Genomic DNA, 26,982 nt, shown 5'->3' with positions numbered 1-26,982 from the left:
TATTTAAAAAAATGTGAACATTGGTAAGAGAGCGAGGAGTAATTTTAGTTTCTTTATTTATCTATTTTTTGGTTAGATATGATGAATCAAATTCTTTTCGTTTGTATGACCTGTCGTGGATGCAATAACAGGCTGGAATTTTAATGGGTCCTTCGTTTCTTGAACGCGTGAATGAAAAATTCAGCAACAAAATATTCACGCCAAAGACTATGACGGTGCTTAATGTCTTTGAATCATTAGGCATCATTTACATGGTTTTCCTGCTGAGTGTGCGGATAGATATAAGAATCATCCAAAAATCCGGTAGACTAGCAATTGTTATAGGCGTTGGATCTTTTGTGCTGTCAATGATAGCAACAATACTTGCATCTTCCTTTGTAAAGGGGGCCATTCAATTAGAAGAAAATCTTGGCAATTCTCTCAAAACAGTTGCGGCACTAGAATCAACAATATCTATTCATGTGATTCTCGCCCTTCTGAGCGATCTGAAGCTTCTTAACTCAGAGCTCGGCCGCCTTGCTGTGTCTTCATCACTGATCAGTAGCGCAGTAAATTGTTTCGCTGTCACATTTACTGGCAATTCGAGCGGCCAGGCCGCACAAGCACCACCACCAGGCAGGTTTAAACATGCCGCCTTGTTGATGTTCCTGAGCCTTACATTCATTGTTGTTCTGATTGTTTTTGGCCTCCGACCCACAATGTTTTGGATGATGAGGAAAACTCCAGGCGGAAAATCACCCAAGAGGGGGCATTTATGGTTTGTAAATATAATGTTGCTTGGCTGTTCACTCCTTGCGGAAATCACAGGATTGCATGGCTATTTTGGAGCTGTAATCTTGGGAATCAACACACCTGCAACCCCTCCAATGGGAGCAAGTTTGGTTGATAAAATTGAATCGATTATTTGGGCTGTATTCATGCCCTGTTTTTTGATAAATGTTGGCAGAAGAGTCAATTTCTTTTCTGTAGGACTTAAAACTTTCTTGACTGTGGAGTTAATTATAGTAGTTGCCACATTGGTGAAATTTGTTGCAATTATAATCCCTTCACTCTATTACAAACTTCCCTTTAGAGATGCTGTCTCGCTTGGCCTTCTTTTGAACTGCCGCGGCCTCTATGATGTTCAAATTTTCAGCCGTGCGATTCAGCAACAGGTACTGTGTAATCCTAATTCACTATATAGAAAAAAGCTAATCATGATCTAAATCCTTAACCAAATAATTGGTTTTATCCAATGAGCAGATGATCACAGATGAGAGCTTTGCCATCATGGTCGCTTCGTCAGTTTTGAAGTCTGCCATCATTATACCATTAGTGAGAGTTGTTTATGATTCATCAAGAAGATATGTAGCATATAGAAGACACACTATCCAACACAATGGACGCAACTCTGAGCTTCGTATCCTTGCATGTATTAATGACCCAGACAATGTAGCAACCATTCTTAACATCATTCAAACTTCCAATTCCCCGCAAAGTCCGATAGCAGTATGTTTTATGAACTTAGAGGAGTACGTTGGACGTTACACGCCGGTTGTCATCCAACATAGATTAGACAGTTTAGAACCTTCTTCTTCTAAACCTAGCAAAATTGATCCTATGATTAACGCCTTGCGACGTTACAAGCATTACCAAAAAGGCCTTAAATCTGTGCACTGCTTCACAGCTGTTGCTCCTTTTGCTTCCATGCATGATGACATTTGCTTGATGGCATTTGAGAAGTGTACTGCTCTAGTGATTTTACCATTCAAGAGAGCAGATAGTCCTCAAATTAGGACAGTGACCAAAAATGTAATCAAATTGGCCCCATGCTCCGTAGGAATCTTGTATTATCGCGGGCTATTCATGGATCCTAAGCCAATTTTTTCACGACAATTGACGATATCTGTGTGCGTGCTCTTTATAGGAGGGCCTGATGATCGCGAGGCTCTGGCATATGGCGCGCGCATGGTAGAGAACCATAGCATCATGCTTACAATTATCCGGTTCATTGCTATGAATCATACTACAAATGACAATTTGATAGAAGAAAGTTGTGATTTAAACATGATTAATGGTTTCAGGATGACCTGTATTAACAACAGCAATGTTGAATACATAACGCGGAGTATAAAAGATGGAGCTGAGACAGCGGGAGTACTTAATGCTATTGGCGATGATTTTGACCTCATACTGGTTGGAAGAAGACACGATCGCCACTCACAAGTATTATTAGGACTATCAGAATGGAGTGAGATCGAGGAATTAGGTGTGGTTGGTGATATTTTGGCTTCTTCACATTTTGCGAGCAGGGCATCAATTATGGTGATACAACAGCAAGCTTCAATTGTAGAAGGAATGACTGGGAACTCAAAATACACTTACAATAACAACCGAATTCCATAGACGATAATGAATCCGCAGTTAGGTCCAAGTTTATGCACATGCACTTGGTGGCCACAGAAAAAGGGTGACTGGCTATCAATTTTTTGAGAGAAGTATAAATATTGGATTGAATTGGAGCATTATATTCTTATTACTTGCTGCAATGTTTCAAAAATCATATGCTTCTCTTTCAAGATCCTGTTAAATTGGAAATTGCACAACTTTTTGTGGTATTGGAGGCTATATTTGCAGCATAGTGGCTTAATTGTTATCTATAGATGATCTTTCTGAATATGTGACGCCACTACAAATTAATATCCTTCAAATTTGAACAATTATATTTACATTCACAGGAAAGCAAGCTTTTTGTAGGGGATTGAATTCTGTTAATAATGAGATTAATGATGTGTTCGTAACTGTTGTGCTTCAAATTAAATTTGAAAAATACAATGTTAAAATGTTTGATTAAGACCGACACCCACTTTTATCTTTGCAATTCTTGGGGATCTGTGTAATTTTAAAAATACAACTTTTAGAATGTCACTTTTACTTTATAGCTAATGTAATGCAACTGTCCCCTCCTATTATTCCATAATTCATGCTTCTCCAACAGATAATCATCTACCATATAAAAGTTACAAGGGAAAAAAAAAGTGTTGGCCCTCTCACTCAAATTTCAACAATAAACTATCAAATTTGTTTTTCTTAACTGACTTAGAGCACTTTAGAAATAGATTGATTTGGTTCAAGGAAAGAGAGTACTACATGGAGATTTTCAGAGCTATGCTGCCTTAGCAATGGCGATAAAACACCAAACTTAAAAAGCGACAAAAATGGGTTATTTTTATTCATAATCATAATTCATTTGCAGAACATCACATGTTCTGTGCAACCTGGAAGAGCAAGCAATTAGTCCTCATGGTCCCAAAGATCAGCCACGCACCTGAAGGGCCCTGCGCTGCTGTTTACAAAGAGTATTTCACCATGCAATAGCCGTTTCTGAAATCATCACAACAACAATATCATATCAATCAATCTCACACTCAGGCACAGACTATAGCTATATATATAGATGCATGCACTTTTGCACAATGAGAACATTACCTGGTCAGTCATACTGCAAAGAGTTTGGAAATCGTGCTCTGGTATTTCCCAACCAAAGGCCTTAATATTCTCCTTGATCCTGTCAGGATGTGTAGATTTTGGGATCACACTTGTCCCTCTGTGAATCCCCCATTTCAGTAGAATCTGGCCGGGGCTTTTGTTCAGCTTCTTTGCTATTCTCTCCACCGTTGGATCATGGATCAGATCTCTGCCTGCTCCTTGTGAGCCCAATGGAGAGTATGCCTGCAAAAGATTCAAAATCCAAATGATCCACCAAAATTAAATATGAATAATGCGAATTATTATTTGGTCTTACAGTGACATGGATGCCATTTTTCTTGCAGGCCTCAAGTATTTTATCATTTCTCCATCCGGGATGCATTTCCATCTGAAGCCAAAAGCACCCACTAAAGGGATATCACATAATAGCTGTTAACAATTTTGTAATGACTAATAAATCTGATTCTGACCTGACAGACAGAAGGCTTTGTCTTAGCAAAGTTAAGTAGTTTATTGAGCTTCTTCAGAGTAAAATTGCAAACACCAACATCCCTAACAAGACCATCCTTCACAAGCTTCTCCATTTCTCTCCAAACACCTTCCATATCAAACTCCAAAACCTCTCCATCTTTCGGAGGTCTGCTGGCTCCTTCTTTTAGCCTAAATGGCCAATGAATCTGTAACCAACAAGAAGTGCAATTTGAAAGACACATACGTTGCTCCATTACTCGTACGCGAAAATTTTAATGAATGAGAAACAAGAACATATATAATATGCAATTACCAGATAAAGATCAAGGTAATCAAGTTGGAGTTCTTGAAGGGTATTGTTCAATGCACTCCGAACTCTATCTGGAGACAAATCTGCGCACCTATAGATTTTCTCCATGAAATATGAAAAGATATTACAACATTTGAAATTATTATATCTTACAAAGTACAAACTATTCACATTATAATCAACGTCTCCACGTAGCTCGAAAATGTGCGTCTAAAATATTGTTATAGTCTTCAACATACTTGTAGTTTTTTCAGGTTAAAATTTTGAGTCCCATTGAAATTCAAACTAAGAGTATGTTACCACCTGGTCAATGGCCTAAGCGGTGACCAGCATTAATAATTTGGTCACTTATTGATCATTAATGTGTTGTGATGTATTACCATAGCTTAGATGTGACAAAGAGATCCTTTCTCTGGATCCCTGTTTGCATGGCCTCCTTGAGTGCCAGCCCTATCTGCAAGAAAATGGAAAAATAAAATAAAATAACTTTTTTAATGGTGAATCTTGCAATATGTGAAGAGATCAAGAGTGTGAGAGACATTTTCTTGAACACCATACTGCTTGGCAGTGTCAATGTGTCTGTAGCCACCCTGCATCGAAATCAAAAGCACTTGTAACTTGAAATATTTTATAATGTAATGTGAGCAAAATATGAAATAAAATGTGATAGTACCTCAACAATGGCAGTGAATACAGACTTGAAGGCTTCATCTCCACTTTTCCAAGTGCCCAATCCAACAGCTGGAATTGTGTGGCCACTCAACAGCTTAAACGACTCGGCTTTATGATTAGTCGGTTCGATATTTGACTGAGCCATTCTTGTTCTTGTCTTTGCAATTGTAATTTTTGTCGGTAACACTGAAGCTGTTGAATCTTATATTAGATTTATTGCAAGAATTACACAAGGGACTATAGGGACTCTGAATTAGTACATGGCTTCTTGCTTGGGAGACACGTACTGACAAAACAGTTAAAGAGGCATCCGTGCCTTACTGCTTTCTATTTCAAAGAAAATGTCAGCAAGTTTTTAGATTTGAAATTTGGCTAATTTTGGATGGGCTAAATGAATAGACTTGAGGCTTCATTTTGAGCTGTTGGTGCCATAATGGCCGAAGTATGTGTGAGCTTAAAATGAGGAATGCGTGTAACATCAGCACCATAAATTGAAACCGAATTCCCTATGTAAGAGAGAGTTTTAGCCAAAAGTTTCTCCATAATTGGATTTCTAGATTTGACTTGCCACAGTAATTCACTGTTTGTGCAATTAATGTACTAAAAATGAAATTTCCTGTATCCATTTGATCAGTGGTGTCAATCACTTGATATGATAATACGATTACACAACAGCGCAACACAACACCAAATGCAAGCCATTTTTGCATTGTCAAATAGGTTTAATTAAATACAGAGTACTGCTAAATGGCCGTGCCCTTCTCTCTCTTGTAGCCTACAATAATTATTAAAATAATAATTAAAAAATGAGCCAACAGTAATGTTTTTAACATTATCCCCAAGCACGAGATCTGCATCGGAGCCGACGACGAGATCTGTATTCGGTGCTGACGATGAGCACTCCAACAATACGGGCAGCTTTGCAGTTAATGAAATTGTTATGGTTCATTGATAACTTTCTCTCTTTCTATTACATTCAAATAAAATTAATTTCTAGATGAGTTTTATATATTTAAATTGTTAGAATTTTTTTAATTTAAATTATTAAAATGTTAATGAATTAAATTTTTACTGAACAAAAATATAAAAAAAATAATTCAGTTACTTATTACTAATACACATGGAGAATTTAGAAAATGAGCATGCATTTGAAAAATTACATGAAACACGGACCAACAATATAGTTAAAAATGTGCAACCGAAACAATATGAGCTAACTCTTAAAATGTTATTTAGTAATCATAAAGAAATGTTTGCATTTTACAAAGTCTATAGTAAACAAGTGAGGTTTCTTATGAAGGTGGAACTAGTATACAAGGGAGTGATGAATTGTAAAATATGCAAAATTTACATGTGACCGTAGCGCCAACCGGAAAAGTAAATTTGAATTGAAGATGAAAAATAGGTTATTTGAATTTTAAACCTTCAACACAACTAAGGATTCAGTCCAGGCAAAGCTGGATATTTCTCTTGCGATAGCAAAATTAGTGCAAGTACAAAAAATATATTAAAATGAATGATTGTGCAGGAATTATAATAGTCTAAAATTTTAATTTTATTGTTATTGAAGCTAGTGGGTATGAAAATGTCTCATTCTCATAAAAAGATTGCATAAATCTTGTTGACAAAACAAGGCAATTACAACTTGAAGAAGGATATACTATGGTGATTTAAAGTACTTCTAGAAAAAGCAAGTAAAATGTAAGGAGTTTTTTAGCATTGATTTGGACTAGCAGGATTGATTAAAGAATGTATTGTGGGCAAATCCAAGGAGTAAAACAGCTCACAAATATTTTAGAGACGTCATAATATTTAACACTACATATCTTACCAACAAGTATGACATGTCATTTGCTCCATTTGTCAGAGTTAATTGGCCAATATTTCGTTAGGATGTGAATTGATTTCACACAAAGATATGGAGACATTTATGTAGTTATTATGTATAAATTGATCAACCTAAAGCTTAAATATTCACATATTCTTCTATTTCTAATCATTTCAAAATCTAATATAAACTTTTTATTTGTTTTATTCACAGCATTTAAATTAAACATGTTACAAATAATGGAATTTATACATCAAAGGAAAGCTTTTTTCTATAGATGATATGAGAATGACAGGTTGATTGTCATTCTGAAACTAACTTACCCTTGTTGACAAAACAAGGCGATTACAACTTGGAGAATGAGATTGTATGACAATTTTAAAGTACTTCCAAAAAAAGCAAGTAGAATGTAAGGAGTTTTTTTAGCATTAATTTGGACGAGCATGATTGATTGAAGAATGTATTATGGGTAAATTCGAGGAGTAAGGCAGCCCACAAATATTTTAGAGACGTCATCACATTTAACACTACATATCTTACCAATAAGTATGACATGTCATTTGCTCCCTTTGTTAGGGTTAATCATAATGGTCAGTATTTTGTTAGAATGCGGATTGATTTTAAAGGAGAATATGGAGACATTTATGTGGTTATTATGTATAAATTGATCAATCTAGAACTCAAATATTCACATATTCTTCTATTTCTAATCATTTCAAAATTTAATATAAACTTTTTATTTGTTTTATTCACAGCATTTAAATTAAAATGTTACAAGCAATGAAATTTATACACCAAAGGAAAGCTTCTTCTATAGATGATATGAGAATCGCGGGTTGATTGTCATTGCGAAACTACCTTACAATTGCAACATGCGAACACTGTCAAACTTAAAGTTATAAAAATTCATGGACCCATCCATCTGCTTTTCTAATTATTCTATGGAGAAGGCTAAAGTTTAACGAGTGATTCTCATATTCATTGTCGCGTGATTTGAACATTTCAATGAACACTTAATTTTTCTTTTTGACAAAGCACAATAATAAGATGTTGCAATATTGCATTCATCATTGATATTCTAAGCCAAAATTGATATTTGCATTCCTAATTATAAAGTATTGCATCAGTACAAAAAGGTAACATGTATGCAAAAATGTAAAACTGACGGGAATATGGAACTAAGGAGTGAGATAGGAAATAATTAGAGCTCATAAAAATTAAAGCATATACAAAACAAAACAAAACAAAATTAGAGACAAGATGGAAAGTGGAGAGCCAAAAATTTGGTGCATTTGAGAGTCGAAAAATGAAATACTTTTACAATTTGCAAAATTATCAAGCTTTACAATTTGGGTCAAGGCCATTAGCAAGCTTCTACAATTTGCTTTGTTACGCATCAATATAATATTTTCCAAATCAAGTTATCATTAAAAAATTATCACAAATCACATAATTGAAATTTTTATAGAATTATCATAAATCACAGAACTATCATAAAACAAGTACAATATATTAGAACTTATTTAACTATTTATGCCTCAATGATTCCAAAAATTATCACAAATCACATAATTAATTTTTTAAAAATTATTTGACAAAAAAATTGATTATGTACACGAATGCGAGAGAGAGAGTTAAATTGAACGTTTGACAATGTTGGAATGATGGCAGTGGCTTTGTTGGCTCCGTGATACGTAGGTGTGGTGGCGGTGGCTTTGTTGACTCTGTTATAAGCCGGGGTGGTGGCAGCGGCTCTATTGACTGCAAGGTTATGACTTTTGTTTCTTCTTTTTTTTAAGAGATCGTTAACAGTAGACTGTTGGCGGACAAAATGACCCTTTTTTTTCAACAGAACGGATGTGTAAGTCTTTAGGAGAGGAGAGCTACTAAATTGAAAGAATAATGTTTAACAATAAAACTAAACAGGCTCGGTTCACTACCCATTAGTCTGGTTTTCATTATCAATCCAATAAGGTTCCTCCTAATAATGACTCCAGTTAGACTTCTTCTATGATGTTTATGAAGATAAGCATTCGGTATCCTTCCTTTATCTAGGCGGGTCGGTTAGTCAAGGTAGGCGCATTCACAGATTCTGCATGAAAGAAAGGGGCAGCCCTGGTTCCACTTGAATAAGGCAAAAACTCGTAGGTGGGACTCTGTTATTGTGGGTCACAAGTAAAAGAGAGAAGGGCACATGAAGCGACAATATTGTTCCTTCCCTCATCTTTTTGGCCATTTAGCATTTACCTCAAATACATGGGTTTTAGAGGTGTTTCAAAGTCATTTTGTTTTCAAAAACAATCTTTGTAAAAGTGATGCAAGTTCTTAAGGAATGTTTAGAGGGTTGGTCTGCATATCAATAGAGGAACAATTGACGGTTCGATAAATATTGAAAAATAATTAACAACATTCATATTCGTACCCAAAAACCGAAAGAAACAAAACAGCAGGTTGTCGAAGAAATTCAATTTCTTCAAGCCCATCATGTTACATGTGACACCACGCCCCTTCCTACCATTAACACCCCTTTCACACGTTAACATTTGTTCTGTTCTAACTTCCAACACCCGTGACAACTGTTGGATTCTCCAAATTTGCAAGATTAAAAATCCAACTCAAAACACTTACCAAATCCCTCATCATCTGCACAAAATCTTTCTCCTACTTCAGCTATTTTTTAGTTTTTTTTTTTTGCCCTCTTATTGATAAATCCAACACCCAATAATAATAATAATAATAAGAAGGCCAAAAATAAAATAAAAGACGCCGTGACCATTAAGTAGTCCCTTTCAAATTCCAGACACATAAAAGTGACCTGCCTGTAAGGTTGATTCCAGCAGGCATCTCTCTTCTTACAAGAGCGACACAAACGCAGTCTAAATAAAGTTAAAAGAAAAGAAAAAAAGGCTTATTACGAGTAAAACACATTGCTTCGCTTTTGTCTCATATCCACTACTGTAATTCTGAAAACCGAAGCCCAATTTCAAAAACCACTCGAGTAATCAGGACCCAATTTCAAAACAAAGTTGAAATCTTCGTTTCTTCTACTATATACTATATGAAGCCATTAGCCATACAAAGAGGCACAGAAATGCTGATACTCATCATCTGTTTTTCATTACATTACAACTACTTAATTAGACTAATAATAAGGTTCACAGCCATTACTTAATTAATCTCTCAAAAGCAGAAAAACAGAAACAAAGAGACCAAAATACCCTTTTAATATCTAGTCATCATTATTTTTGGTATTACACCTAAACCAGGGAGGATTTGCGGACAATGTAACGATAAGCAGCGACCTTTCTTCTCCGGGAAGAAGAGTTATCGACGGAAAGAACCAATTTGCCTGCTTCTTTCGATGTAAAGGAGTTGCGAATTGCTTCTTCAGAGGGTGAAATTTTTCTGGGTTTTTCAACAGCAATTGTGTAGCTGCCTTCAGCATTTGGCACAAATTCTGCACTGTACTCCAAGTCCCAGCCTCCAACAACAATGTCCCATGTAATTGTTGCACCAGCCTAATTGATTGATTACACAACATAAACCACAAGCAAAATTAGCACAAAACAAAGATTAATCAAGAAAACTAAGCAGTTAAAAAACTTCATAATTTTTATTAATGAACCTCAATGCCCTCAATCTGTATGTTAACTTTCTCTCCTCCTTTGACAGTGAACTCAGAAGCTGGTTTAGGGGGACCATTGTTTAAATCACTGGGTCGACTCAGTCCACCATACTGTACGGGAATGTCCTCTGGCCTTACAAATCTAAATCATCAGAAACACCAAATCCAGTCTCATCAGACCAACTAGAAATGACAAAGATCTCAAAGTTTAGATGTCAACAAACTCAAACCCATTCAAATAAATTGTCAAAATAAAATAAGATCCAAAAATTATATTAGAGATTCTGCGAAAAGTTGCCCCCAAAAAAAAAAAAAAATCATCCATGAAGAACGAAAAGAGCTAAAAGACTTACTTGTAAAGCGTCTCAGCAACATTCCCTTCCTTAGAAATCACAAACTTGCTCTTAGTTCGCTGAGTTAAGAATGGACTGAACATTGAATACAGCATGCTGAAGTACCATGGCACATTGATAAAAATCTAAACTCAAAACCCACCCAAAAAAACCCACAAATTAGAAAATGAAACTCTCATAATATTATCAGATTAAAGTGAAAAATTGAAGAAACGAAAAGCAAAAATATACCTTCCGGGCAACCATTTCAGGATAATTATCTTGAAAAAGAGAGAGGATCTGATTAGAGGCAACCCTAAGCTCTCTCTTGGGCATGTCTTTAAGATCAGTGACTTGAATAATGGAATTAACACCTCCAGGCTTAAAATGCAAGAGATTGATGCCTCTTTCCAAAACCTGAACTCTCCATCTCAAAAATTTTTTGAGCTTCTCATCGTCCCCAAAGATCCTTTCATACATATCCTTGTCTCTAAAGACCCCATAAGCATTGTAACACACAGGGTGGCCTTCTCTGTCGTAACCCTGCATATAAGCCACCACGCCTTCGAGTTCCTTGAACCCCAAGTCCTCCTCAACGATGCCGTCTGCTCCAAACTCTTTTCTCCAAGCCAAGCATTTCTCCAGCATGTTGAAAGAATCTAGAACCCTGAAGTCCCTTGCTCTCAGAAACTTGAGCAGAATCACATCGGCTCTTTCGTCACCGGTACCCAGAAGGGGAATCCCCCACATGGAGCATTCGTTCTCACCAGAGCCGTTGTGGGAGTCGGCAAGCCTGTTCTTGAGCTCTTGTAAGGCCTTCTTTTCGGAGGATTTGAGTTGAGAGACGAAGTAAGAGTCTTCTTTGAAGGAAGGAGAGCGAAGAGTGGCGGCTTCCATCAGAGAAGCGACGAAGGATTTCTTGGTACTGGTGTACGGTTTAGGTGAGGCCTCTGGGGGTGGGGTTTTGGGTTGTTGAAGGGACATGGGTGAGGGTGATGACTCTGGTACTGTTACTGCTTCCATTAATGGGTGCTTTGAGTGAGACCCAGATGGAATCTCTCTCTATCTCTCTGCGACTGTATGCTTTGTATGTGTTGGTAATAACAACAAAAGTGAAGCAATGCCGAAGAGAAGCGAAGTTCGTCAAAGAGAAAAAGACTAATATTCACTCTTTTGTGGTACTGAGGAAACAGACACTGTTTTTTTTTGAAAAAAATAATAATAGTACTGAACTTAAGAGAGATGAAGAAGTAGTGAGAGAGGAAGAGAGAGATGAGCCGCGATTTTGGTTTGAACAAACCACAGTGGCTTAAAAAGAACCGAGGTACCAAATTTGAATGTGTGGCAAGTGCAGCCACGCACTATGCAGGGCGCGTGTTGTTACGATAAACATTTGTGCCCTCAGTTTTCATTTAATAACAAATAAGCCATAGTTTGTCTTTTTGTTTCATCACAAAATTTTAATGAATCTACAATTTAATTGATATCATACTAGCCACTCGGCCAACCCATTGCCCTCACTGTGAAGACAGTAATTCGAGATATTATGTACTCAAATTTTTTAATTAAATATTATTGAATGAAATTATTTTATAACATTTTTTTTACAAAATATAAGTGGAGAAGAGATATCCTTCGCTTGTGAAGGTCATAAAATTTAATGTAATATTATAGTCCTAGTTATATTTTTTTATTATAAATATCAATGTAATTATTTACTGTAATAGTAATTATAAATATTTGATGTAATATCAGTAATCTAATGTGTAATCAGTATTTAAAAAAAATTGATATCATAATAGTAATTGAATTATGAGAAATATAAAAGTAAGTTACAGTTAGTCTATATAATTTTTTTAAAGTACAGTCGTTGATATAATTATTTTTATAAAATAAAGTAACTAAGAAATATGTTAAAAAATAATATCTTACTTAAATAAATATATACTAAAATTTTTTGTAATATATGACAAAAATTATGAATAATTTTTAAGTGATTTTATATTTCAATTGATATGTTATTTATCCATTGAATAGTGAAATTATTAAATAAGTAATTTCATGTTGTTATGAAATTTCACTATCCAATGGATAACTGATAATTGAAAACATGTGAATATTTAGAAAATAATAATTATAATTTAGACTTGGAACTAAAAACACAAACAACCATTGATTTGTTTCAAATTCTTTTTAAGAAAATAGCAGAAAAACTATTAATATAATTAACAAATTTGACAAATAAATTGCATAAAAATACAAATCATATCTTTATACGTAATGTTTCTGAAATGTAAGGACCAAAATATTATTATCCGAAACAAATGAAGTCAAGCTGAAAACTGAAGCCTGTACGGAGGGGAGGGGAGCGGTGGCGGTGGCTTGTAGAAGCGGTGATAATAATTGATGAATTCAGAGCTGAAACCGGGGCACGGGTTTGTTGGGTCTTTGGAGAACGGGGACCCACAAAAGCTTAAAAAGTGGTATTTTTTTCTCCTCCGTGGGGCCCAGTGTCCGTTCTCAAGCTCGAATTTCGGGAGCCGCGACCAGCAAACAAATGGTACTTTTCTTCTTGTGAAACAATTTCAAAATTGTCATTTTATTGTATCTTTGGTTGTTAGGTAATTTAATCAACGTAAAACCCAAGTAATTAACCATAATTAAGCTGGCGTACTAAATTAACTTAATACAGCAGGCGTTTGTTAAGTCAAGTGCTTTCTGGACTAGTGCTTTCTGGCCAAAGTGCTGTGTGTGGTCCTCTAAAGCAGCAGATTTGTTGTCCAAGTTTTGGGCGACTAATGACTTTTCTTCTTCTACTTTCATAATTTAGTGACTGATTTTTGGTTCAGGCCTTGATAATTAGAATCCAAGAAACAAATCATGAAAGGTGAAGGTATTTCTACCGAGCTATATAATGTGCCTTGCCGTATACAGCATCATTGGGTCAATGGGGGCACGAGTAATTAGTCAATACACAAATCATGAGTCTAAGTTTGCGACAATTGAACATCCGACGAAGCAAAAGTAAATATGGAGGAAACATCATTTGAATTTTGAAAATAGAAGATTTCATGGTTAAGACTTAAGACCTAAAATAACTTAAAATTGTTGAAATAGGTAAATATAGATGACTGGATCTCAAGATCCAGAGGTTACTGACGACTACTCATACACTGGGAGTAGGTTTTTGAACTCGTACCCGATTGATTTGTGTGTTATATGTATAATATAAATAAAGAAAAACACATTTATGTAACGCATAAAATTTAATGGACATCACAGCGATGTTAATTTCTTCAGAATATTATATAATGAATACATCCTAAATACTTACCGTGTATACATCATTTTCTCTTAAACAATAAACAATATATCACTTGACAAGAATTTAACAAATAAATCTAATAAGAGCTTACAAAGAGAGAAGTTTTACATTTACAATGTTGAGCGTAAGAGTTCAAGTTTCCATAAGAGATTTATGGGGATTAATTTTAGTACTCCCTCAATTATCAACATAAATAAGTGAAGTAGGCATCCCTCAAATATTAAAGATAATTTAAAATATATGAGCAAATGTTTCAGTGTGTCAATATATGGCGATAGTCTCAATTATATAGTATGATTGTAAATATTAATTGTAATATCTGACATAATATCAGTAACATCTGTATATACAAGACTTCAACAAAAAAAGAAAAAAGAAATCTAATACACCAAAAAACAACTAAGATTTTGTTTTTCATATATGGGATAAGCTCAACATATGCCCATATAAGAAATTCATGCTAATAATAAAATATAAAGCTAAGGAGTAATTTTGTAAATATTAAATACTATAAAATAATAATAATAATTAAAAAAAAAAACTAGACTGCTTCAATAGACTAGGCGTATGACTTATGGATTTCTTGCTGGATTGCCCACCTCTATATTATTGAAACAATGCAAGAAAAATAATTTTAGCTCATTATGAGACATCGTTTTCGAAGCCCTACCACCTTGCTTCCATCATTGATGCTTCAATCTAGGTGTTGAAAACGATTAGCCTGAGTTATGTCATGTCAATTTCCATTGGATCACAAGTTACAAAAATGAATTTTGCACATTATGTTTTTCGGAGGAACGATTTATTATTACGCAAAATGGCGTACATGAACAAAAATTCTTTTTATATTTATTTAGCTTCTGATTTTTTCAATATTCAATCAGTAAGCAAGGCCAGCTTAAAAGTTATTAATGACCTCTATTAATGACCTTATTAGTGATTTTGGATTCCAAGAATAATCCCACATTGTCCCACTAAAGTTTATATACGTGACAACAAAAATATTTGAAAATTCAGCCAGTGTGTGATTACTCATTGGTTAGACTAAGACCCATAAAAATATTAATAAAAATATTCTTTCAAATTCAAGATTCAACTTTATATTATTTGGATATTCAATTTTCCATAAAGAAATCGATTAATTTCCCTTCAAATTGTACTTTATTCACAGAGAACATTGGCCTTTTTCACTACGACCTTTGTATGGGCTTGTGAAAACATGAGATTGGATTAAAACGGAGATGTTTGGGCCCACTTTCGAGGGAAATTAAGGTGGAACTTTATCATCGGATTCTAAAAAGAAAAAGCCATTTATTTAGTAGGAAAGAGGGAGAATTTTAATGTGAATTTTTAGGGATCCGATTCGGTAATTAAGCTCAGGCATTGCTATTTCATTTTTCGCTTTGGACCCATTAATCATTTTACCCAACCAAGTAGCCTTTAGCTTTCCACTCTCAAATTCAAAAAAAAAGGGTCTACTTTGACAAACAAGAAGGGTAGAGTGACACGTAACCATAAGATTGTCAAAAACCCTGAATCTTTATCCATATTTCATCATTTGGGGTACAGAAATATTCCTCCTTCATTTAGGAGATTAAGGCTACGTTTAGCATTAGAAAAGAAAGCACTGAGAGGCCTAATGGCCTATATTATGTGTACTCATTGCTGTCCATTACGCCCAGCTCTTGAAAAGGAGGGGAAATTTGTAACCTAACCCTAAATAAATTGATATTTTGTACCGCGTCCTCAATAAATTTGATTTATTGTACTGCGCACCCAAAAAAATTAACATTTTTGCACCACACCCCCAATTCCGTTATTTTCTCAGTTAAGTTTAACGGCTCCGTTTAACTTTTGATTGAATAACAAAAATGCCCCTCTATGTAAAAAAACAAATTTTTTAGCTCATTTAATTTTTTAAGGTTTTTTCTTCAATTGCAATAAAAAAAAACAATTCTTCTTACATGTTCATTGTCACCACTATTATTTTTTCTTTAATTTTTTAAAGATTTTTTTCAATTTTAATAAAAAAAATTCTTGTTACATGTATATTTGTCACCACTATTATTTTCCTTTAATTTTTTTAAAGATCTTTATTTCAATTGCAATAAAAAAAATTTCTTATTACACGTACATTGTCACCACTATTATTTTTTCTTTAATATTTTAAAGATTTTTATTTCAATTTTAATAAAAAAAATTCTTGTTACATGTACATTTATCACCACTATTATTTTCCTTTAATTTTTTAAAGATTTTTATTTTAGTTGTAATAAAAAAATTTCTTGTTACATGTACATTGTCATCACTATTATTTTTCCTTTAATTTTTAAAGATTTTTATTTTAATTACAATAAAGAGAATTTCCATTAAAATTAATTTAAGGAATAAACTTCTAATTTTACCCCTCCACCGTTAAACTTAACTGAGAAAATAACGGAATTGGGGGCGTGGTGCAAAAATGTCAATTTTTTAGGTGCGCAGTGCAACAAGTTAAATTTGTTGGGGACGCAATACAAAATATCAATTTATTTGGGATAGGTTACAAATTTTCCTGAAAAGGAGCTCCTCAAATCTAGAAAATTCGAAGTACAGATAAGTTTAAGGTCGCTTATACATGGGAACTCGTGAAAGGTTAATGGTAAATTCAAAATTATACAAAAGTACTCCTTTCTCCTTTAACTTTTTCTTGTTTGCACCAAAATCACTTTTGACTTGTGCATAAGCCTCGCTTTTATTAATCATACCCTTTAATCATCACTCATTAGCGTCCGAAAAGTTCACTAGTGTCCTAATTTCTATTATCTAATTTTTTTACTGTTATTATCATTTCACTACTTAAAAAATTATTAAATATTAAATGACTAAAATAAATATTATCTCATATTATTTTTATATTATATTTTTATAAAAATATTATTTAATTATTTTTTTATTATAACCGATAGTTGACCAGTTAGTTGACCAACAAAATACTAATTTCACCGTTCATGATTAAAAAAAATACTTAAAACTTATTTACAAAATAAACTTATAATATATTTATTAAAATGGATATAAAATACCAACATAATTCTTTTTGCTGAAATTATGATATATTGATTACAAATTTGTCTTATTATTTTTTTAATCATGAAGGGTACAATTGATATTTTGTTAGTCAACTAACTGATCAATTAACGGGTCAACTAACGACTGTAACAAAAAAGTAGTAAAATAATATTTATTGTAACGAAAAAGTAATAAAATGATATTTTTATAAAGATATAATAGGAAAATAATATGAGACAATACTTATTGCAGTCATTTGATATTTGACAATTTTTAAAATAGTGAAATAACAATAACCCAATTTTTTAAATTAAGTAAAAAAAAAAAAAACCCCAAGCTTCTCACATCAAAAACAAAATTGAGATATTTCTAGCCGAGCAACGGCTCCAATCTCTATTCATTTCATTTTTTTTTACCGAATATGTGATATTTAATTGTAATCGTTCAAATAACTACTGGTTGAATTTATTACAACACATTTCACGTCATATCTTTAACTCGTATGTATTATTTAATTATAACTGTTAAAACAATCACCTATTAGATCTAATGGCTATAACAATTACTCTTAGTATATGCTTCAACTTAACTAAACCCTTCTTGCTACCAGAAAAGCACTTTTTCCCCCCTGTTGTGTTCAATTAAAAATCTGCAAATAGCAGATGCAATGTTGCAGCAGTTTTTGTTCTCGTATAGTCATGTTCTTACATTACTATTGGAAGCATGTGAAGCCACATTAATATAATTATTTCTTGAAATTTATATAGACGACAGCCAGTAAACCAGGTGCTTGAAAGAGAATTTCTTCTTATTTATCATGAAATGTTGTGATGCAAGCGCAAAAGAATACTAATTTTGTTTGTTTATAAATACAAAAGATCAATTTGTTGCATCTAGTGTATCTGGGGAAGATGAGTGAGCCAAAATTTCAGCTGCTAAAAGTTGTGGGTATGCTTTTAGGCCAAAAAAAACAGATACTCTGGCACCTGAAAAGAATATCTTCTCTGCTTAATCAAATGAAATTTTTAGAATTAACCCACATATATTCTGATCAAGATTCTTCCAAAACATGATCTTTTAATTCTTTATGTCCCACCATAACGACTTTAACTGATTAAAAGAAAAAAAAAAGAATAAGGATTACAGCTCATGTAGGATCCAAATTTCAACAATTAGACAAGAAAACAGGAAAGCAAACTAAGGTGTTTTTTCTTGATCATGAATATGATGGTCATTATTAAACTAGAAAACAGCAATTAACTACGTGCCATTATTTTATCAAGTTGTTTCATTTAACCATCCAACTAAGTTATTCAATTTTTATGTTTATGCCTCCGCTCTTCCCTGGCTTGAGCTTGTTTGATTAACAATTAACCAGTATGGCTCAAACAAAAGAAACATGAACAGAGTCAAACAAACAGCTATTGAGAATCCACTGGCAGGTCAAATATGATTGTTCATTTATCATATGATCACTCTTCTTTTACTGCAAAAATTGCAGGCCCCTGTTGGGTCTTCTGAACCTTTTGATCCAATACATGCTCGCAGCCCATAACTCAATAAGACCCATATTACTATTACTCAACAGTTACCAGATTTGCTGAATTTTGCCGTGTGAGTGATTCAAACGCAGAGTCCGCTGGAATCTCTTAACATGCTTAATGGGTTATGGGGCTTTGTTTTCCAGGCAATTTCACAATCCAAAATTTGGTTTTTTTATTGCCTTGTTGTTGGCTACTGTGAAAGCATTTGGCAAAAACATGGCTGATTCTTGGGTTGCCCACGACATCTTCCATAGTTCCATTGCGTATCAGAGGGACCAAACAGTGAAGATCGGTCTACTTTCTCTAGACAAATGCAGCAGTCCTTGGACCTACTCACCTACAACCTCTGGTACCATTGCAGACATTATGGCCAAATAAATAAATAAAAACTGTTTGTGTTCTTCCGTTTCTTAGGGTAAATTTTAATTCATGTACATAAAATGATAATTTTTAATTTATTTTTAGGCATTGATGATTTTTTTTATTTTCTTAACAATAAATAGAGTAAATTATTATTTTCATCTATAAAAAAATAGATTAAAGGTTATCATTCTAAACAAAAGATAAACTAAAATTTACCCTTTAAACTAGGGTTTGCTGCCAAACAGTAAAATTTTTTTAAAAATAAGATATGACAGTAATGTAGACTAATATTAAAATAAGTAAAGATAAAAAAAATGGAATTAAGCGGATGAATAAATAAATTTTGACGAACCGTAAATTAAAAAAAAAAAAAAATTGTAGCTTGGAGAGAACTCAGAGCTATTGCGTGTTCAGAGATGCACAATTCAGGAGATTAAATCTGATTATATTAGTCTTGTCTTAGCAGCAAAATAATTGATTGATTGATTGATTGATTTGATTGGTGAGGGGAGGCCTGCCGCCCCTGCTACAGCCAGGTCGCCTGTTTCTTTGTACAATTGCAAATTCCTTGGACGACCCACCCTCACATGCTCAGTCCTAACTCCTCAACCGCTAATGCAGCTTTTCTGTTTATTAGGGCTTTTAAAAAAAAATGTACAAGGAAAGACATGCTTGAAGGGATCATCATGGAGTCATGCTACAATGTGTCCAATAAAATATGGTAAAGCACTCACCCACAAAAACAAACAAACAACAAACAGTCATTTAAAGCAAAATGGAAACTCGAAAAAGTAAAGCAAGATTAAAGCAGCAGTTGCGGCGGACAGGAACAGGGTAGCCGCCGATTTGTTGCGGTGTGTTTGTCTGTAGCATAATCGAACAAAAAGCTCTATGCCATTGGGTGCGATCTCGGCAGGTCCAAAACATGTTTGTTCGCTTCTTTCTTTCTGAGACACAACTCTGAATGATCATTGAATAATTTGGGCCAATTACTAGTGAAGGGCCCTTTTCATTAAGGATGCAAATTCAATAAGTGGGTTCACTGAGGAGTAGCCCTTTTGGCAATCCTCAAAACTCCTTGGAAAACTCGTTTCTAATTAAAATAACTTAAATTATTATATATTATTTTATTATTTTATTTTTTAAATGAAAATTTGATTAAATATTTAAATAAATTATTATCTTAGCAAAATTTGTACACCCACCCCGTTTCATTATTAAAATTTTAATAAAAATATTTTTTTAGAGAAAATCATATGATTTTAGGATTATAAAAATATAAATTATATAATAAGAAGAAAATAATTTAAGATTTTAAGATTTAAATATATTTTATAAATAAAAATCTTAATAATAAATTTTTTAGGGTAAAAAATTATGAAAAGATTATCATTTTTAATATATGAATTTGTATTTTATAAATTAAACTAAAAATAGTTTAAGAATAAAATTCAAGAAGTGTGTTATAAGGATTTTTGAGGGGTGTTAAAAGGTTAAAAGCTCCACTCTTGACTAAACTCTTTATTAAAAAGTTTCCATTATTATAATGGTGCGTTTACTAAATGAAAATCAGAACGGGTTGGAATCGGAATGAACAAGAATAAGAATAGGCTGGAATATGAATAAGAATAAATTGTTTACTTGAGTTATAAGAATCAGAATTGGAATTGGAATTGGAATGTTATTCATTTCCATTGTTGTATTTACTTTATCCTGGAATCTAAATATATTATTATTATTATTAAATGAATCGAGCCATAGTATAATTTCGAGAAGTACTTTTGGGGCCAAATTTTTATTTCAAAAAATTATGAATCAATTCCATAAAGTTAGCGGCTAACTGCTAATCTTTAAGCAGCTAACCGGCTATACAATAGTTTTGGAATATTGATTCCAAAAAGTTAGCAGTCAACTGAGTATTCCAAGCGACCAACTGCCTGTGATGCATTTCTGGCTATCAATTCCAAAGAGTTAGCGGCTAACAGGCTGCGTGCCAGATTTTGAAAATCTCTCTAACAATAACATAAGTGGCTAATCGGTAACATAATAATAGTAATAATTAATAATAATAATAATGACATTAATAAATAAATAAATTGAAGTAAAAACAAAAGAATACTTAAAATACATATATAAATTCGAAACGATTTTCAATACAACACAAGTTCCAACAATGCTAATAAAAACATAAAAATAAAAAATCCTTACATAATACAACTAGGCAATTTTGGTTCCCAGCGTAGCAACACAAGTACAAAAGTTTTGACATTATCATCGGACTACATCCCGCGATGAAGCATTTTGATGACATATCCTTTCTTAAGGTGATTAAGCAAGGTAAAGAACACACGTAACAAATCATATTTCGTAGCCAATATACTAGTCGCATATATATTTCTTCATCACCCGATCCTTCAATTTTGCTCATTTCTTCATATAATTTAACTTGCAAATCAACTATATCCTAATTAAAAGTAGAAAACACATTAATCAACCTATCAAGCCTAGGTACTATTGCCACCACCAACTCAACCATTGCCCCAATATTTGAGCACACTTGATCAAATGTTTTGTCTTTACTTTTTCTTTTCCTAGACTTGCTTGTCGAACTACTTGGAGTAGAATCTAATTGCTGAAGAACAACATTCGAATCTGGAGTAGTTGACATACCATGAACAAAATCTTTAGTAAAAGGTCCATTAACTGACTCACCTTTTAAATTCACACTAATATCATCACCTTCACGTATCTCTTCTCCATAATCATCTACATTGCCAGCATTAGCTCCTATTGCTCTATCTCGACCATAAATGTCAAACAAAAGTGCAATAATGAGGAAATAGTTTGTTGAATAACTCAACTACTTCTTTTTTTTATAAAAATAATAGCAATAATAATGTGTTAATAATACAAATCCAAATTAAGTAATAAAGATAAAACCATACAATTCAAAACTTTACCTTGACATACTCATCAAAAACATTTTTTTTTCACATATTATCAATATCTCAACCAAACCCATTAAGTGATAACATATTTGACATAGCACACTATTTTTTCTTGAACCATGTAAATCTAGACTTAATGTGAGGAGGGGATGCGTTTCAGATGACATCCTGGAAATTTTACTTCCAACATATTTTTCAATTGTTGTAAATGTTGGTTAAAAAATCAGTTTTTTCAAAACAAAAACTTTTAAGACTGATCTTATACAATACATAAGAATCCGTAATCTAGAAAATCATATCTTGACAATCCGACTTTGCTTTTTCACTAAAGTAATCTAGGCTCTCAGATCCCGATCTGTTACCACTACTCTTGTTTGATCACGATCCATTACCACCAATCTTATTGAATTACGATCCGTCACCAATGATCTTCCAGGTTATGACTCAAGTTTGATATGCACTTGACGTGTAAGCGTCTTTATCACCACTAAAAGCAACTAGCAAGAGAAAAATATTTCTCTCAAAATTAGAGATAAAATATTATTTTTCTCTTATCTGTATATTGTGACTCTTCACCATTTTAGAGAAAACAAACTCTTTTTATATATCTATTTGGTGGAAACCCTAGGCTCTATATTTATATATTTTTTAATTCTATTAAATCAAATTTGATTTAAATTAAAAAACAATAAAACCAAAAGTAGCGTTACTTGTTCTTTGTTATAGGGGCCCACCTTGTAAAATAATATAAGGCCTCTTACACACAAGTATATTAAATAGAGTCTCCCACTAAATAATATATTTAGGCTTTTAACCCAAATAACTAGTTATCTTGCTTATTAATCAAGTAGCGGTGCAGTCAATTAAATGAGTTAACCCAGGGATCATACGGGTACATACAATAGTGGCTAAAATAATTAGGTCTGTAATTAAACTAACCCAATTATTTAATTCTAAATATACTCCACTAAAAGATTGGAACTGACCTTAAATAATTGTATGCTATCTAGGATAGTGTTCTTGAATAATAATTCAACCCATGCTACATTGATTTCTTTACTTCATAATCATTTGTACTACATCGTTAATTAAATCGATATCTCATCTGTCCAATCAATTTAATTACATTTGTTCTTTGATACTTACTGATTTTCTCTAATGATAATTTTCAACATACTAAATATGTTGACACACTCTGGCCAGAGAATTCTATGATCAACTGCCGAAAACTCATCAAGAGATGTGTCGTACAAATTCTATATTGTTAATCTATAACTTCAATACTCACAATTGCTCCCACCAAGATACCGGGTAATCTTGACTATAAGTGTGTTGTGCCCATTAGTAACTCAAATAAAATAACAATTACAATCATGAAATTATAACTAACTCAATATTAAGATTACAGTAAAATCAATGCCTATGAGATTTAATAAGTCTGTCATTTATTACAAAGTTAATTAAATCTCATATGTGATATTGTTCAATGTAGTCGTACTACATCAAGAAATTCATACATTATTAAGACAAATCATTCATGGTGTGTTTACTTGTGGGTTTAGGGAATGTGAATGAAACTTATGTTTACTTGGCAAAATGTAATTTGAGAATGAGAATAAAATATGTGGGTCCCACGCAATTTGGGAATAAGGAATGAGAATCTCATTCCCATAGGGGGGTTGGGAATAAAAATGTAGGAATGGGAATTAAACATAAATTTACTTTTCTATCCTTCTAATTTTTTCATATTTCCTAAATTACCCTTGTTCAAATCACAAATAATTTTATTATTTTAAATGTCATTAATAATAATTATAATAATAATAATTATTATTAAATTTTATTAACTTTATTATTTTAGTTATTATTAATTATTATTATTATTATTTTCATTAATATTATCATTATAAACAATAAAAATAGTGATAAAAATAATAATAACAATAATTAATAATAAAGTTAATAAAATTTAATCATAATAATAAATGTTAATAGTGATAATATTAACAATAATTAATAATAACTAAAATAATAACAACAACAACAACAACAACAACAAAAACAATAATGATAATATTGTTAATAATGATAAATTAATTATTTTATTAATTACTAATACTATGGGTATTTTGGTAAATTGATTCTTATTCCCATTATTCATTCTCATTTATTTTGCCAAGTAAACACATCAATGGCATTCCAGCACATTTCCATTCTCATTTATTTTTGCCAAGTAAACATTGAAATCTCATTCTCATTCCAACTCATTCACATTCCTAGCTCATTCTCATTCCACCACATTCTCATTCCCATGAAGTAAACGCACTATCAATGAATTTATTACAGTCTATACCTAAATAAAATGCTCAATTTTATCTATCAATTACAAACTTAATTTATTTAATCATAATATAACTTGTATTTTATATCTTCTGTGAATCCACATGGTGATCACATAAATACATATAATATGATTAAATTGACTTTACTCAAAATATTAATGCAACTAAGATACTTAAATATAATATTTCATTTATTTTATTAATAAAAAAATTATTTATTACAATTAAATAAACACATATGCTTTTAAAGAGCATATTTTCCCAACAATAAATACCACTTTTTGAAACCACAATCTACCCGCCACATGGGATTTTGACTCAATTTCGATAATGTTTCAATCAATGCATTATCTTGAGCTGTTGTCTAGTAGTGTTGTTCATAACCCGACCTCCGATAGTTGAAGTTAGAATGGAACTCATCCTATTTATTCAACTAATAGTACAATATAAAATGTTAAAGAATAATATAATATCAAATGTTAAAGAACAATACAACATCGAAATTCAAATAATATTATAGTATCTAATGGTAAATAACAATACAATATCTGAATTTAAATAACACTACAGTATCAAATGCCAAATAAATATACAACATCCAAATTCAAGTAACAATGCAAAATCCAATGCAAATAACAGTACAATAATAAATATCAAATAATAATACAACATACAATGTTAAATAAACTGAATTCCAAAAGTGCATAAACAAAGTCTTCATGAATTTCTACTTACTTGCCATGTGTTCCACATATCTTGGGCCAAATTTTGTCTATAAATATTCTACTCATTTGAAGGCTCAATGGTATCAATTACTACCGAGTCAAAGTCAATATCTGGAGTGAGCTCATCAATCATTTCTATTTCTATTTCACCGAAAGGCATTTCCCTTCTTATGAAGTTATGTAGCATGCAACAAACAAATATTATATGCATTTGTGTTTTTATATTACAAAAGGTAGGACTTCTCAGTATATCCTGTCTTTCCTTCAATAACCCAAAACATCGTTCAATCACATTGTGAGCACTAGAGTGCTTCATATTAAACAACTATTCTAGAGTAGTAGGTTGGTGTCCATCCCTAAAGTCACCCAAATTGTAACATTGACCTCTAAATGGAGAAAAAAAAAACTCATTTCATTGGTGTAGCCACAATCAACCAAGTAATGATAGAGTATTGACAGAAAAAATCATAAATAAAAGTCACAAAATCAATTACACAATCTTAAAATTTAAAGATAATTGGTTAAATTATTACCATGGGGGCTTTTTAAAAAATTTCTTCTATTTACAACATCTTTTAGTACCCATATATCATGAATTGATCTTGTGTTTTATAAATAAATTGCATATCTTGTGAACAAACCCCCAAGACATTTGTTACAATGTCACTTTTCCTAGTTCTATATCTTGGTTTATTGGCTTCTATATATATATATATATAATCTAATGCTCCCAAACAATTCTAAAATATTAGATAAAATTGTGAGAGTCAATGTTTATAACTATACAAATGAACATAGTGTGTCACTGCAATATTATACGTACCTTAAACCATTTCCATGTTCGGTTCGTTGAATTCTCTAACACAGGCTCAAGTTTTTTTCCAAAACTCTTTTTAGCATCTAATTATTGCCTTTAAACACTCATGGATCTTTTAAAATTGAAGCTAATCACTCGATTCTTCAAATGGTGTGCTAAAATATACAAAAAACATTACAAGCATTTCCTCGGGCGACACATTTCTAGTGCCAACTAAACCCCTTTTCTCACAAAGAAGCATACATAATTTTTAAAAGATTTATCTATCCATTCTTAATTGTGACAAACATTTCATATCACTTTCAAAAACTAAACTATACAAAAAGTTTAGTTGTTGATAAACTCTATAGTGTGACTTAGGACTTTTCAATCTTCATTGATAAGTTAGACAAAGATGGGAACACATAGTAGCACACACAACTATAACCATTTACAACATCATCTCCAAATTGTGTATGACTACCAAGACTTTCCTCTTTTTTGCTAATAAATAAGTAATATCTCAACATCACAAATTAAGTTAATCAGTAATAATCAAATTTCAGAATCGAAAGCAAATTAAGCTCACAGGATTATTGTGAATGACTACCAAGACTTTCCTCTTTCTTGCTAATAAGTGAGTGATATCTCAACATCACAAATTAAGTCAATCAGTAATAATCAAATTTCATAATCGAAAGCAAATTAAGCTCACAGGTTGTAAAATCATAATCTTCACAACTATTATTAAACAACATATAAGCAAACAATGAAGATTATTAAAAAAATCATGCTAAAACATATGTTATAATTATAAAATAGAATACAAATAATGCAAATTATAATCAAACTTTGTCTATCCCAACCTTTTCAAAAATAATTTTTACTTATATTAAAAAAATTAGTTCAATTCTCAGAGTTATATATATTTGTTTTAGAAATAAATATATGGTGGTGGGGTTTTGATTGAATGATGTGTGTGTGTGTGTGTTTTTTTTTTATCAATTAATTGCTTCATTTTCTTGTAGGCAATGATTTTGACGAAAGAAGAATCCACGGGGACTTGTGCATTCAAAAAAGGAGAGCTCAAAATAATAACATGACGTGAATTTGGTTAGTATTGGAATTATTTTGGGATCAAAAGTTTTAGAAAAAAAATATATATATGCTGGTGGAGTTTTG

General features: G+C 32.3%; 3 protein-coding genes across 3 annotated transcripts; 1 reads left to right on the top strand and 2 right to left on the bottom strand.

Moving 5' to 3' along the window:
• Positions 1-209: 209 nt before the first annotated feature.
• Positions 210-2,385, top strand: LOC18038773 (cation/H(+) antiporter 26). Its single transcript, XM_024182597.1, has 2 exons — positions 210-1,154; positions 1,243-2,385. The coding sequence occupies exons 1-2, from the start codon at positions 210-212 to the stop codon at positions 2,383-2,385; spliced, it is 2,088 nt and encodes a 695-aa protein (XP_024038365.1).
• A 737-nt stretch (positions 2,386-3,122) lies between these two features.
• LOC18038772 (aldose reductase) lies at positions 3,123-5,142 on the bottom strand. Its single transcript, XM_006429436.2, has 8 exons — positions 4,923-5,142; positions 4,789-4,839; positions 4,630-4,703; positions 4,253-4,340; positions 3,939-4,145; positions 3,785-3,856; positions 3,469-3,711; positions 3,123-3,363 (listed from the first exon to the last, which is right to left on the bottom strand). The coding sequence occupies exons 1-8, from the start codon at positions 5,064-5,066 to the stop codon at positions 3,274-3,276; spliced, it is 969 nt and encodes a 322-aa protein (XP_006429499.1). The 5' UTR covers positions 5,067-5,142; the 3' UTR covers positions 3,123-3,273.
• A 4,705-nt stretch (positions 5,143-9,847) lies between these two features.
• On the bottom strand, positions 9,848-11,989 carry LOC18038875 (patellin-6). Its single transcript, XM_006429435.2, has 4 exons — positions 10,959-11,989; positions 10,728-10,852; positions 10,375-10,516; positions 9,848-10,267 (listed from the first exon to the last, which is right to left on the bottom strand). Exons 1-4 carry the CDS (start codon positions 11,727-11,729, stop codon positions 10,007-10,009), a joined length of 1,299 nt encoding a protein of 432 aa, XP_006429498.1. The 5' UTR covers positions 11,730-11,989; the 3' UTR covers positions 9,848-10,006.
• Positions 11,990-26,982: the final 14,993 nt, after the last annotated feature.

This window comes from Citrus clementina, unplaced genomic scaffold, assembly GCF_000493195.1.
Source record: "Citrus clementina cultivar Clemenules unplaced genomic scaffold, Citrus_clementina_v1.0 scaffold_6, whole genome shotgun sequence".
Taxonomy (NCBI): Eukaryota; Viridiplantae; Streptophyta; class Magnoliopsida; order Sapindales; family Rutaceae; genus Citrus; species Citrus x clementina.
The sequence above is the reverse complement of the archived record's forward strand: the minus strand, read 5'-3'. Positions and strand labels throughout refer to the sequence as shown.